The sequence below is a fragment of the Bidens hawaiensis genome, unplaced genomic scaffold (genome assembly GCF_021521415.1).
Source record: "Bidens hawaiensis isolate Kalapana, Puna unplaced genomic scaffold, B.hawaiensis_p1.1 tig00011343_1, whole genome shotgun sequence".
NCBI lineage: Eukaryota > Viridiplantae > Streptophyta > Magnoliopsida > Asterales > Asteraceae > Bidens > Bidens hawaiensis.
Window position 1 is genome coordinate 737,039 of NW_027491883.1, and position 15,172 is coordinate 752,210.

The 15,172-nt window shown below is 36.9% G+C and overlaps 2 protein-coding genes across 2 annotated transcripts; one reads left to right on the forward strand and one right to left on the reverse strand.

The window, feature by feature from the left end:
- The first annotated feature begins 913 nt into the window (after positions 1 to 913).
- Positions 914 to 3,810, forward strand: LOC143537783 (1-acylglycerol-3-phosphate O-acyltransferase-like). Its single transcript, XM_077031475.1, has 9 exons — positions 914 to 1,235; positions 2,024 to 2,260; positions 2,352 to 2,398; positions 2,484 to 2,602; positions 2,689 to 2,849; positions 2,932 to 3,032; positions 3,107 to 3,206; positions 3,295 to 3,418; positions 3,497 to 3,810. Exons 1-9 carry the CDS (start codon positions 1,027 to 1,029, stop codon positions 3,620 to 3,622), a joined length of 1,224 nt encoding a protein of 407 aa, XP_076887590.1. The 5' UTR covers positions 914 to 1,026; the 3' UTR covers positions 3,623 to 3,810.
- A 2,076-nt stretch (positions 3,811 to 5,886) lies between these two features.
- Positions 5,887 to 9,407, reverse strand: LOC143537784 (uncharacterized). The gene has a single exon (XM_077031476.1). The coding sequence runs from the start codon at positions 9,405 to 9,407 to the stop codon at positions 6,096 to 6,098; it is 3,312 nt and encodes a 1,103-aa protein (XP_076887591.1). The 3' UTR covers positions 5,887 to 6,095.
- Between the last annotated feature and the right edge of the window lie 5,765 nt (positions 9,408 to 15,172).

A 15,172-nucleotide genomic window follows, 5' to 3' on the forward strand; every position in this document is an offset into this window, starting at 1 on the left:
TCATTTATTTGTAAAAATTTTCATAATCAAACAATAATTTTTGCTGGACATTTTTCTCACCAAATCCGAATGGCCCTTAAACGGGTTACGACATCTAATTTATTTGTGAAATGCCCCTTAATCATCAAACAATAATTTTCACGGGTCATGGGTCTCACCAAATCCGGATAACCATTAAATGGGTTATAACATCTCATTTACGTGTGAAACCATCATCATCATCAAATCTTAATCTAATTTCTCTCATCTACATATTCTCTCCATTACTAATCTATCATCTCCATCACCGGTTAACTTCCGATTACCACCACCGTTGTCACATACATCAACACCCCTTTTTCATGAGACAAATATTTGTTTTCATGTTTGTTCTTTTAAAAAAACATGTTCGTGTTCATTTATGTCTGTTCGTTAAAAATCAAAAAAACATACACATCTCAATTAAAAAGAACCCAAATATTAAAAATCATAATAAACATAATAAACTAATATATACATATTAAATCAAAACAAAACAACGTTAAAAAATAAACCAACTCGTTACAAAATATAAGATAGTAAAACAATTAGAAACAAAACTTAAATAACACGATGACTCAAACTAGTACTACCTAATGAAAACATAAAGAAAGAAATGATGATTTAAAAATTAAAATAAAATTTTGGAGGAACTGTAGAAGATGGTTTCGTATTATCCATCGAGACGAATTGGGTCACTCCATACGTCACCGTCTAAAACACTCGTTTTTAGTTTAAATAAAATAATAATAATAATAATAATAATAATAATAATAATAATAATAAGAAAGGTATATATTAGATCACCGCCATCCTTAGTTGACGTTCTCTCCCCCCAATTCCAACCACCCATTTTATATATAAACCCTAACAATAATAATAATAGCTCCCAATTCCTTCATTTCAACTGCTTCTTTGCTTGCTTGTTCTCCAATTCTCTCTCTCTAACCTGAACATCATCAATCAATCAATCAACATCATACATACAAACAAACAATAATTCGGTGTATGCGTTATTATAGACGTTGCTTTAATCGCTCTATTTCGAGTTTTACTTCAAATACTATTATGGCTGAGGAATTCAACTCATCTGCCACCGCCACGGCACCGTTGAGGACTAAGAAGTCGTCTTCGTTATGGCCGTCTGCTCTTCGGTGGATTCCCAGCTCCACTGATCATATCATCGACGCCGAAAAACGCCTTCTTTCTATTGTCAAGTAACCGCCTTTCTTTCTTCATTTGTATATTTTTATGTCTCCAATTTAATTACTTACTTCAATTCGTAATTGTAATTGCTGTTTCAAAATGTATAATTTTCTGTATATCACATGTTAGGGTTAGTGTTTGAACAGAAACTTCTAGTTTAAGTTAAAAACTGGTTTGAATAGGTAGATGATGTTCTTCGGGTTTCATAGTTTTTAATCCAGAACCGAAACTCGACCCATATCTCCCACGGGTGGGTTATTCTTATTCAGGTTCTGTTTCTTTTGGGGTGGGTTAATCAGGTTTCGAGCATTTAAGAAAAAAATAAAATAAAATAACATTAAGAAAACTACAATTGGAGAGATGAATTACTTTGGGGATTAGAATACAAACATAGCCGATCAGATCAGACGTAAATGGAATAGATATATGTCATTAAACAATAGATAGAACACGAGCAAAACCAAATTTTCAAGTTGGGTAAGAAGAGCGCCTAGTGTTTTTCAGCTGCAATGTAATTATGTGAACTCAATTGCTATATCTGATAACAGGTTTTTAATACGAAAATTTTATTCGGGTTGGCCCGAAACCCAGAAATCAGACCCAATAATTAAACCAAATTATGCACTACGGTTCGGATTCGGATTTTTTGGTTTGGGTATAGCTTTTCTTGGGCGGGTTTCGGACTGTGGTTAAATATGACAGGCCTAGATCATGGTGGTTTGATCTAAAGAATTTGAATAGTATTTTAACTAATTTGATAATTCAGCTTGTTAATTGCAATTCTTTGAATCAAATACAGGACTCCATATACACAAGAACATGTTAATATTGGCACTGGACCACCAGGGTCTAAAGTCAGGTGGTTTCGTTCTGCCAGCAATGAACCGAGATATATCAACACTGTTACATTTGAAAGCAACAAGGAATCACCCACTCTTGTAATGGTACATGGATATGCAGCTGCTCAGGGCTTCTTCTTTAGAAATTTTGATGCTCTCACAAAACATTTCAGGGTCATTGCAATCGATCAACTTGGGTGAGTCCGTTATTTCATTATTTTCTATAATTATATTATATCATTATCATATGTTTCTTATTTCATATGATGTTCTTCTTTATGCTGACAGTTGGGGTGGATCAAGCAGACCCGACTTCACTTGCAAAAGTACTGAAGGTTAGTTGTCTATCAAGTATATTGTGTCGATGATTGATTACCATTATGTGTTTTCAATATTGTATAATATTATTTGATAATACAGAAACCGAGGCTTGGTTTATTGATTCCCTTGAGGAATGGCGCAAAGCCAAAAACCTTGATAACTTTGTTCTGCTTGGGCATTCTTTTGGAGGATATATTGCAGCTAAATACGCATTGAAAGTAAGTTTTTGACCATGTTTTTCAGTGTACAGTGTAAATGACTTTCAAGTCCTCTAATGATTACCCACTATTGTTAACTTATGAAGCATCCTGAGCGTGTGCAACATCTAATTTTGGTGGGATCTGCTGGATTTACATCAGAAACTGATCATAAACCAGAATGGCTTACCAAATTCAGAGCAACATGGAAAGGAGCCCTTGCGAACCATTTATGGGAGTCTAATTTTACTCCTATGAAAGTTCTTAGGTACTATGATCTTTATTAATCACTTATTATTAGCTTATTACTCACTAATAGTTAATTATGTGACATGAATTATATGATGTAGAGGTTTAGGCCCTTGGGGTCCGAATTTGGTACGCAAGTATACAAGTGCAAGATTTGGTGAAGGTGACATGTTGAATGAGGAAGAGGCAAAGTTACTTACTGGTACTTAAAGTCAAAATATGGAGCCTTGAATTCAGTTTATTAGTTTCTTCTAATTATTAATGTTTTTTGTGAAGATTACATATACCACACTTTGGCTGCCAAGGCAAGTGGAGAGCTGTGCTTGAAATACATCTTTTCATTTGGTGCCTTTGCCAAAAGCCCTCTATTACAAAGGTTTAACTTTCTTTTATCATCAAATGTTTAGTTAAGAGAAGGGTCTGCTTCATATATTTATATAAATTAATAAATAAAATATTTTCAGAGCTTCAGAATGGAAAGTGCCGACAACTTTCATTTACGGCTTTCAAGATTGGATGAATTATCAGGGGGCGGTTGATGCACGGAAAAACATGCCTGTTCCTTGTGAAATCATAAGAGTCCCAAAGGTATTTCTCATTTTTCATGGATGGTTTGACTATTTGAGTCTGACCGTATTAACTTGGGTTTGACTAATGTAATTGCAGGCTGGTCATTTTGTGTTTCTAGACAATGCAAACGGATTTCACTCAGCTGTATTACACGCTTGTCGCAGGTTTCTCTCGTCAGATCCTAATAGTTATCCTTTATCGGAAGGTGTCATTTCCATTTAATATCGCTTGTTTAGATTATGTACAGAAGTCCTTTTATTGGATCGAGTAAAATTAGTTAAAAGTCGTCACGGTTTGGTTTCTAAGTTGTTTCTCAGTTAAGTGGATCACAATCTTTAACTATATAGATAATAATATTTGTTATACTACTGTATGAACTTTTGAATAACATTTATTCTTTACCAACCACACATGTACTTTATGAACCTATGATGCATAATACGTCTTTACTTGTGTTTTTTTATTTCTTTATTTAAGTTTTTACAAGTGATATCATATACCCGTATTGAATAGATTTCAAGTATACATATGAAAATAAGCTGTTTGAACAGGCCCACAAGCACCACAGGTGTGTTGCAGAGGTGGGACAGTTTGTAGATGAATGATAAATGCAATTGGCATACTATGTTAGTTCCATAAATATCCTAAAGCAAAACACTCAAGATGGCTATAGATAAATAAATTTACTCGTTTTAGTATATAAAATTAGGAGAGGTGAAATGATTTCTACCACTCGTGAACTATTCGATATTGGCTTGCTAAAATCTTAGCCTTGCTCAATTGGATATTCGACTTGTGCGAGCTCAAGTTCGAACATCATGTGAGCTTCATTAAAGCTTGCAAGCCTATTTTTAGATAACTATAATATATAATATAAACTATGAAATCATATATATTGTGATAATGTATATGATTATAACTGTAACGTTGGTAAGTGTGAGGGGGGGGGGGGGATGGCAGATGTGACGACTTACAAATTGCAAGCGGTTGGAGATTTCATTTGTTTTTACTGAAGCTATTTGAAGACTTGATACAAATTCTAATTCATTCGCCAACCAAATATATTCACAATAAAACTTAAATTCTAAACTCATAGCCAATTATGCGTATCGAACATGTTAAGAAACAGAATTTGAATACAAATTCCAGCTCAATTGAATTTTGCGACTCTTTTAAGAGTTTACAGGTTTCACGTAAGAAATAAATATAAACATGTAGTCAAACACTGTTGACACATGTTTATATCTTTTTAAGAAAAAACAACAGTAAATTTCTTACATTTTATTATTTTATGACACAAGTTTCTTATAGATTTTCTCTTAATATATTAAAAATGAAGTATAAAAATAAAACTTTTACATTGCATTATTTTAACATGTGTTTGGATGTATGGTAAAAAAAAAAGATTCCCGTCACGATGAGATGATATTCTGGCTGCTACGGTAGCCTTCTTCAGTAAGGACTGACGAGATGGCAGAATCCCCTCTTCACGGTCACGGGCATAGTCTTTCAATCATCCCCTCTTCACTTTAATAGTTTGTTTCATTATGTTATAAATAATTAGATATATAAAATAAAAAGACTTAATATTAGATAAAACTAAAACACACTTGCCACTTTCTTGGTCTAACACAAATAATTCATTCCTTGACTATATTTTTTTATACTAAAAAATATTTCACGTGTCCATGCTATCGTATAAATTTTGTGACGAACCACAACCGACACTGGTGCCGACATATCCGTTCTAGTCCATGTACAAGGTGTGTAACTGCACAAAGCCCACTCTCTTTAGAGGCCGGTAAACAAAAATTAAAACTACATTGATGTAAATAGTTGAAAGTTACAATTGTATATTAAACCGGTCAAAATTGTGAAAACATGTATGGCGAACTTAAATCTAGTATTTATAATATTATTACTTTTGTTTGAATGTTTTTTCTTATTTGTTAATATGCCCGTTCTAGAAATAAAAATTATATTAATTCTTGTTGATGATCCTAACCCTAATGGTTGTAAATTGTGATATTAATTTGATAGTAAGAAGATGATCGAATAAGTCAATGATCTATCAATTATCGAATAAGTCAATGATCTATCACTTATCCTAATGGCCATCGGCAAAGAAAAGAACTTATATAAATTCTTGTTAACTAAAATGATAAGTGGATGGGCTACAATTAGAAAGGATATTAATCATTAATTCATTAATACATCATATAATTAATTACTTAGGATCCACCCGGCCTCAACTAGATTCCCTCTTCAATATCTGACGTGGAAGACCGCCACGTGGACCACAAAGAACCAAAACAAGATAATGAAGTCCCGACAAATTCACGAAAACAAGTGCCCTTTTTCGCCGTTTCCCAAGATTATTAAAACCTGTTCTTCCTCATGCACATTAACGGCTACTTTCATTATCATATTATCATCATTTTTTTACCTTATTTTATATAAATAAATAATCATTTCCACATTAACTTGGCGCCAATTCCACACCAAAAGAAGTCTTTCTTTTTCTTTCCACTTTCTTTGACTCCGCCAAATCAGCACAAAAGCCAGGAAGAAAGTCCTCGGTAGTCGTTACAAACCCATCACATTTTAATATTTTTATTTAATTGTTTTGATTCCACCAATAACAAAAATACATTAATAATTTAATTGATTTCAATTACACGCAAAATAAAACCACCTAAATAGGTGAAGGAAGTGATGTCGGGTCAGCCGAGGACGGTATGTCCGGCCCGACCCGACATCCTTCAAGCATAAACACAACATCCGACATCGAAGGTCTATCTGTCGGGTCGGATGTGGTGCATAACAACCCGACCTTTAACCCTAACAAGAACTCCTCCCACTCGGATGACTCCGGGTCAAGCTCTAACAAACCCGGTTCCAAAAGCTCCGAAATTTGACCTCGTTGTAACTGTCTCTTTACCCATTTTACAATATCCTCATCATGGTTAAACATTACCGGGTTTTTACCCGTTAGGATCTCTAGTAAAACCACACCGTAACTATGTACGTCAGCTTCTTTTGTCATTTCACCGGCTAATGTGGCTTCGGGGGCTACATACCCGAGTGTCCCGATTGGGCTTGCGGTTGTGGATGTTGACGGTTCGGCTTGTGTGGGCCCGGTTAGCTTATTAAGACCAAAATCCGATATGTGTGCTTCAAAGTCGGCGTCGAATAATATGTTTTGCGGTTTAATATCCCCGTGAACCATCGGGATCGAATGTACAAAAGCGAGCCCACGCGCGATACCTAACGCGATCAAATGCCTCATTGGCCAGTTCAAAACATGCCCGTCTTGATGTGATGCTTCTTGAAGTAACGTGGCTAGGTTTCCGTTTGGCATGTAGTCGTAAACAAGTAACCGCACATTATCCGACCGGCTTGCGAAGTACCCACGAAGAACGGTCAAGTTTCGGTGCTTGACTTTTCCGAGCGACTCGGCTTCTCTTTGAAACGTGGCTTCCGGAACGGAAGTGTCTGGAAGCCGACGGATGGATAAAACCGTCCCGTCAGCAAACGAGGCTTTGAAAAGAAGCCCGAATGTCCCGCGACTCAAAACATTTTCTTCATCGAACTGTCTCGTCGCCTCGAGCGCGTCTACGTAAGTTATTTTATTCTTGAAAAACACGAGTTTTGGAGGTCCATTTTCGCCCCCACTACTCGTGTCCCTCCCCGAGCTTCCCCGGTTCGGGCTCGGTTTCTTCACTTCACCCGACTTTCCCATGCTCGATAACTTTCTCCGCCACCGTAAAAGCAAGAAAACATACCCGCAACACGAAATCAACAACAGCAACCCGCCACCAGCCGCCAAGCAAATCAGTAAAATCAGTTTCTTCTTACCTGACAACCATTTTTTCTTGCAGTTCTTTATCGGCTGCCCGCATAACCGATCGTTCATCTCAAACACCGAACGGTTCGGAAACCGAGAACCTAACGTCTTCGGTATCTCACCTTCAAGATCATTCCTTGAAAGGTTTAAATGCTGCGAGTTAGGAATAGTGGAAAGACTCACCGGAATTCCACCTGTTAACTTATTCGAAGAGAGATCCAAGTCAGTTAAGTTCGAAAGTCTCGACAGCGATTCGGGTATTTCACCGGTTAATCTGTTATGATTCAAATATATCTTTTTCATATGCGAAAGCTGTGAAACAGTCTCCGGAATTGAACCGGTTAAAACATTCCCACCAAGTTCTAAAACTTCAAGCCTCGTAAGATTGCCCAATGCTACCGGAATTGAATTGGTAATATTATTATCCGAAAGAGACAGAACCACTAGAGTCGAAAGGAAACCATACTCAACCGGAATACCACCAGAAAATGAATTGGACGACAGATTCAAATACTGTAAACTTGACAAACTGCTAAACCCTTCAGGAACATCACCAGAAAACTCATTTTCTTCCAAAGCCACAACTTTCAAATTCGGTAATCCGAATAACTCAACCGGCAATTCACCGAAAAACCTCTGCTTACTTAAATCAAGTAAACTAAGACTTCTCAAATTCACTATAAAAGCCGGAAACTCCCCCGAAAACCCGCAGCCACTCATGTTTAACTCGGTTAAACCCGAGATAACGATCGAAAAATCGCCCGAAAACTTATTATTACTCAAATTCAAAGAAGTTAAGTTCCGAAGATGAGACAATCCACTCGGCAAAGCTCCGGTTAACTTATTATTACTCATATCCAACACTTCCAGCTCGGATAAACCCGTAACACTCGTAGGTATTTCGCCTGTGAAACGATTTCCTCCGAGTGATACGAACTTTAAATTCGACAATCCCCCAAAAACATCAGGTATTACACCTGAAAAACTGTTTCCTTCAAGATCAACCACATTTAACAAACTGCATTTCACAATTTCAACTGGTAATACACCGGTTATTAAATTGTTAGCTAGTTTAAGCTCCGTTAAACTTAACAAATTTCCGATTTCCGCCGGTAAGTCTCCGTGAAATGAGTTACCAGATAGATCCAATATTCTAAGCGTGTGCAGATTAGTTAACCATAAAGGAAACGTATCATTAATATTATTCTCTTGAACGTCTATTTCTTCAATAGACTTAGAGAATATTAATAAGTTTGAACCATTTGACGGTTTCATTAATCCCGTGAACGCATTAAACCCTAGCTTCACAACTTTTAACGAATTCGTTAACAGAGATAACGGAACTGAACCTGAAAACAAGTTTCCGGTGAGTGACAACACTTGAAGCTTCGTCAACTCACCGATACTCGCCGGAATCAGTCCTTGAAGCAGGTTATCATCGGCGGTGAACTGAATTAGCGACGAACAGTTAGCGATCGCTGACGGTAACGTGCCGTACAGCTGATTCGAATCCAGGAATATGTATTGAAGGCACTGGAAGCTTCCGATGATCGCCGGAATCTCGCCGGAGAATGAATTGAACGATAGGTTAAGAAGCTGGATCCGCGACGGTGCTGTTACATTCGCCGGAATGTTACCGGTTAATGAATTGGACGACACGTCGACGTACCGGACGTTAGAAATTAAGTTACCGGAAATCTCGCCGGAGAGGAAGTTATCAGCGACGTTGAAAACTAACAAGTTAGTTAGGTTTCCGATGGCCGGTGGTAATACGCCGGTGAAGTGATTATTTTGCAAATAAACGACTCGTAATAAAGTGCATTGTGTAAGAGCCGATGGAATCGAGCCGTTGAGGTTGTTATTATGAAGGCTTAGTTTACGTAACCGGGTTAGCTCGGATATTTGGTTGGTGAGCCGACCGGATAGAGCGAGCCGAGGCAAGGTGAGTTCGTGGACTCTTCCGGCGCTGCATAACACGCCGCGCCAGTCACACGGCGCGGCTGGAGATGAGGCGTTCCACGTGTCCAGCGCGCCGAGTGGGTCGCGTACATTTAGTTTGAAGGATAATAGAGCTTGGGTTTCTGTTGGGGTGGTTGTGGCGTATGATAGCAGGGTGGTGAGGAGTGTAAGATAGAGGAGAGTAGAAGTAGCCGTTGGCATTGGTTGATGAGCGTATGTTAGCTAAGGTAAGTCATGGCCAGGGCCAGCAGAAACAATGGAGGAAAGTGAAACAGTAGGCAGCATATATGTGAAGAGTGAAGACAATATATATATATATATATATATAAACAGATTCTTCAGGTAGGTGTTTGAGTGTGTTTTGGATGTAGTGTGATGTTTAATATACGTTACTATTATTTTTTATTTTATTTTTATTATTTTTAAGCTTAGTTATTGTTGTTTAGTGTGTACTAAAAAAATATACTTTATTGGTAGTGGAGCGGGTTGTTTGATTAATATTTGATTCTTAGTTCTCTTACGCTATGCGTAGTGGAAGGGCTATAAATTGGGGCGTTTTGCGTCGTGTGACGCCTAGTCAGTAAGGGGTGTTTTTAGGGTGTAATGGTGTAGGGCTACAATAGTAATATAATAATATATATATACATATATCTATCACACACATACAAAATATAATAATAATAATAAATGAAACAAGGAAGCAGCGACAACTATACATCGCCACTCCACATTTCGCCCCTTTGTAACCCAAAATCGCCCAAACCCAAGCCCCACTACACATGGCCTTACATGATACTTCACTTGACTCGAATACTCCCGGCTACTTGTTTTAACACTTGTACTTATTTCATTATATATGCAAAATTTGGTACTCCGATCCTTATGTGATGTGCTATGGAGTGTTAAAGGGAGGCAAGAAAAGTCATGTTGGTAGGATGGGTCACTAAATAAGTAAATATCATGACATGGGCGGTGCCGAAGAGCGCGTTAGAGGCATGTGATTTCTTTTGTTATATTTAAAATTCAAAAGAGGATGACGATGCAAATTTTTGTCCGCTTACCCACATCTCTATTGTAATTGATCATTTTGTTCAATATATAAATTTTTAATTAATATGTTAACCAATCATAAATCTTTTGTCTTCATATTATCCTACAACCTTCCATAACACAGCCTTATATTGAAATACAAAAATGAAATCTCCTACATATTTTCAACTCTCAGCATCTAATAGATATATTGATCGATTTTATTATATAAGATAGTTACAAAACAGACTTGCCTTCTCTCTCCTACTTCTTTGATTATATATTATGTATAAATGGGGGTTTTTACGCAATCTCAACTTATTATTTAAAGATATGTTAGGGAGTAAACTTCATGTGGTCTCGTATCATACATTGAAGAGGATGGAAAAGGCTGCAGTATCATTCGTATAGCCTGACTGCTCATTATGACCATTAATTAACGTACACCATTTATTGAGCAGCATACAATTCTTATATGTTCATTAATCGTGGGTGAGATACAATCATACAATCCCAACCACACAACAAATACAGTTTATTTATTGTAACTTGGTTTTTAATTGTATTGATATTATTACTAATTTATGCATTTTATTTAAGCTTCTGTTCAACTTGCATCGAACAAAAAGTGAAGAATTGGATCGCTAATTACAAGGCCTCAAGTTAAAATTTGATTCTAACCATCTTTATTGCAGTGGCATTCGGGCGGCAGGTTTTTTCTGGAACAATAGATGGTGGGTCTGGGCTATCTAGCGTTGTCTGTGATTGCAAAAGTATGGCGTCCTTTTTTACCATAGGATTATCCCGAATAGTCGGGTTTTATTCGTTAGTCGTTCAAATAAACATTTTCTAGTTGATATCCTCTTTAACAATAACTTTCTGATATCTAGTAACTTATATACATTTTCACATTTCTTCAAATGGATACAAATATGGATGAAATATGAATGCAATGAAATAATATGCTATACATGTGAAAATGTTTGATCTGATCCATAACCTTTCCATTATAATATTGACTATACATATATTTTTTATAGTAATATTGTAGAAATATATAAAAGGGATTTTAAATATAGCATCCAACTGTAGATACGCTATCTGAAGGGGGGTCACTAGAGAGGGACGACTCAAGGTTGACAGACAGGTACATTATATTGATTTATATATTTTTTTAACCTTCTATTTCTTTCACGTTTATGCTGTAACTTTTTAATCTATCATTATTATTATCAAATAACTTGACTATTAATAAGGGGCTATTGGAAATTAATGTTGCCTTTTCCTAACCTTTTTAAAACACAATTAAACATGTTTAAGGGAAAAGAACACTAGGTGATTTTCCATATAATTGTATTATAGATGAGATATAAAGTAGTTAAATTAGTCGTATTCATATTTGATACTTGTTCCTATCGTGTCGTCAATTACCTGCTTTGTCAGCGCTAAGATTGGTTCACGGACTATTTTTTAAGAAATCAAAATGGAAATGAAATTGACTTCCATGGAAAATTTATGGGATGTTAATTTGGGTGGCAACTTTAGTAACGAAATTGAAATCATAAATAAATAAACTAAATGACTAAACTATCCTATTAGTTAATGCTTATTGCAGCTGTATTTTTCACATTAGACAAGATAATTTAATTGTATTTTCTATATATAACATTTGTTTGTTTTAATTTTTTAAATAGAGTGAAACTAGCTAGATTAAACTCGGGCTTTGCAGTGGGCGTAATTTTTTTTTCTGTTTTGATATGCTCGCTATACCAAACGAAAGCGATCATCCAAAAATATAGTCGTAATATAACCAAAAGGGTATCGAAACGTGTCCATTTCATTGTTATTTACTGTATAATGTAACGTTTAAACTCGCTCTACCAAAACCACCATTGCAACAAGTACCAAATGAAAGATAAAACTCAAAATACATAATGTGTTTGGCTAATTGTTTAGGTATACAGCTAAACTAGTGATATAAATTAACGTTTTTCGGCCCATACTAGACTGGGATAATATTAATTTGGACCCTTTTATGTTCTTGCTCAGCATTATTCTTTCACGGGTAAGAGTAAAAGTGTGTGCTTTTGATTACAATGATGAAATAGATCAAAAATATCCAAATATGATATGTGGTGGCATGAATTTGTTAGCCCGTAATCACGTTTGGGTTTGGGTTTGGGCCAACCCATCTGAGCCCATAGGTGGGCTGTGAGTAGAGGTGCACAAAAACCCGAACCCGGAACCGGACCCGAAATAAACCCGGAACCGGTTTTTTTAATACCCGGGTTTTTTATACTCGTACCCGACCCTACCTGTAGGGTACGGATAGGGTATGCATTTCGGTACTAAAACCCGAACCCGAACCGGACCCGATTTGTACCCGGTAATACCTGAAAACTTGAACCGGTTCAATACCCGTAACCGGGTTTTTCCAATACCCGAAACCGGGTATTTCAAATACCCGATGTATACCCGAAAAATACCTTAAAAATACCCGAAAAATACCCCTAAAAAGTGCAAACTTTTAAAAAATTCAATCTATACCCGAAAGATACCCGGAAAAAAACCCAAAAAAACCCGAAAATAGGGTTTTTTCAATACCCGAAAACAGGGTATACAAATACCCGGTTCTATACCCGACTCGAACCCGATGCAAAGGGTATGGCTTTTAGAGACAATACCCGGACCCGAACCCGACCCGGTTATTACCAATGCCTGTTTTTCCAATACCCGGTCATACCCGAACCCGGGTATTTGAAAAAACCCGATTTGTGCACCTCTAGCTGTTCAGGTTTAAATAATTTAATCGAGCGCAATAGCGCATGGTTAAATCGATAAGACAGAATTATAGAATTTGTCCTTTATGTTTACCTCAAATTTCACTGGTGGTCCTTTATCTTTCAAATTGATGTTTATTGTCCTTTACGTTTAAAAATGTTACACCTTTTGTCCTTTAGGCCTAACCCAGTTAGTTTTTATCGTTAAGTCTGGTCATGTGCCTTGCACATGAGGGTAAATTGGTCATTTTACCGACTTATTAGAAAAAAACATTTTAAAAAATAAAAAATACATCTCTCTCTTCCGTTCATACACCACCACCATCCCATCACCACCACCATCTTCTCCGGCAAGCCACCAACCAACCCATTCTCTCTCTCTCTCACCACCACAACCATCTTCACAGAACCATCATATTATCGGTGTCGTTGGGCAGGTGAAGAAGGCAAACACCATTTTCTCTCTCCGAGATTCTCTCTGAAAACATTAAACATACCCACTGTTCCTCCTTCCTCTATCTCCCAGCCACCACCTCCTACACCACCGTCGGTGCCGCCGCAACCCTTTTAACTCGAGTCACTTAAGTTTGAACAAAGGAAGGCAACCATAGTTAAATCGAAGGCCATTTATCGTCTTCCGGTCAAATCAAAACCCTAATCGAAACTCATTCATCGTCTTCCGCCCAAATCAAAACCATAATCAAAGTCTGTTCATCGTTTTCGGCCAAATCGGGACCATAATCGAAGTCCATTCATCCTATTCCGCCCAAATCGGACTCCGTTCATCTTATTCCGGCCAAATTTGAACCCCAATCGGAGCTCGCTCATAGTCTTTGAATCAAATCGAAGACATAAAGAGCAATCGAGTAAGAAAGAGAGTGAATCTTGGTTCTTGGGGAGCTTCCGGTGGCTACGGTGGCGGTCGTTATGCTGGAGCTTTTGGAATTACAGCCCATTCATAGTATTATGGTGGAGCTTTCGGCGACTTTCATCTTTATATCAAGAGGGATGAAGAAAACTATAGAGAGAACGGGTAGGGAGGCAGAGATGGTGGTGTTTGGGAGATGGCGGTTGGAGGTTCGATGGTGGCTGGTGTTGGTGTGAGGGTGGATGGCGGTGATGATGGTGGCCAGCGATGGTGACAGGCGGTGATGATGGTGGCCGGCGGTGATGCTATTGGATGCGTGGAAGTGGCAACGAAGGGGTGTAAATGGTCTTGGGTGGGATTTGTTTTGTTTTATTATAATATATAATATATAATATGTTTATAATATTTTAATTTAATTTGTTTTTAATATATAATATAATTAGGGGACATATTAACAGGATCTAAAACTACGGTAATACCCCCACGTGAGCAGCACATGACACAACTTAACGAGGGTTTTTAATGGGGTTAGGCCTAAAGGACAAAAGGTGTAACATTTTTAAACGTAAAGGACAATAAACATCAATTTGAAAGATAAAGGACCACCAGTGAAATTTGAGATAAACATAAAGGACAATTTCTGTAATTCTGTCAATCGATAATGATATACTTGTTTTTGATTAATTAATGAGATATAATCCTAGTCAATTTAGGAATTCTAACAGTGATCGAATTAGAATTCTTTTCCACGGCTTGTCTAATGTGAAAAAAACAATTTGCTGAGCTCATTATGATGGATTACCTCTTAGGTATGGGTAACAAATTGTTCTTTTGAGCTCCTCATAGATAAGCAAAAAATATTGGTAAAGTAAAAGGAGATAGATGGCTAAATCAAAGCTTAATTTCTAAATTTATTGGCTAAATCAATCCTTTCTGATGAAATATTTTCTGACATTATGGTGGTGTTTATACAAAGTTTGTAACCAAAAGGAGAAAAAAGGAAAAAAAAACAAAAAATCAAGATTCATAGCAAGTTTTGGTAAAATATTTGTGAACAGATTCTTAATATCAAATCCCATACTTGCTACCTTTCAAAAGCTCTAGCACTGAACATGTCTTCATGCGTTAGTAGTGATGTTTGTGAGTGTGTTCTCTTTAGCTTCAACTTGTATCTCACACAAAGGTACACCAACATCAGGGACCAAAAAAAAAGACCCAACACAAAATTGTGTAAATCTAATGCATAAGACCATGTGTACTGGCCGCGTTATGGCTCCAAAACGCGGGGG

Excerpts from the sequence above, each read along its gene's own strand:
- LOC143537784 (XM_077031476.1), bottom strand. The coding sequence starts at position 9,407 with ATGCCAACGGCTACTTCTACTCTCCTCTATCTTACACTCCTCACCACC.
- LOC143537783 (XM_077031475.1), top strand. The coding sequence starts at position 1,027 with ATGCGTTATTATAGACGTTGCTTTAATCGCTCTATTTCGAGTTTTACT. Across the intron at positions 2,261-2,351 it reads ATTGCAATCGATCAACTTGG|TTGGGGTGGATCAAGCAGAC; the intron begins GTGAGTCCGTTA and ends TTATGCTGACAG. Across the intron at positions 3,207-3,294 it reads AAAAGCCCTCTATTACAAAG|AGCTTCAGAATGGAAAGTGC; the intron begins GTTTAACTTTCT and ends AAATATTTTCAG.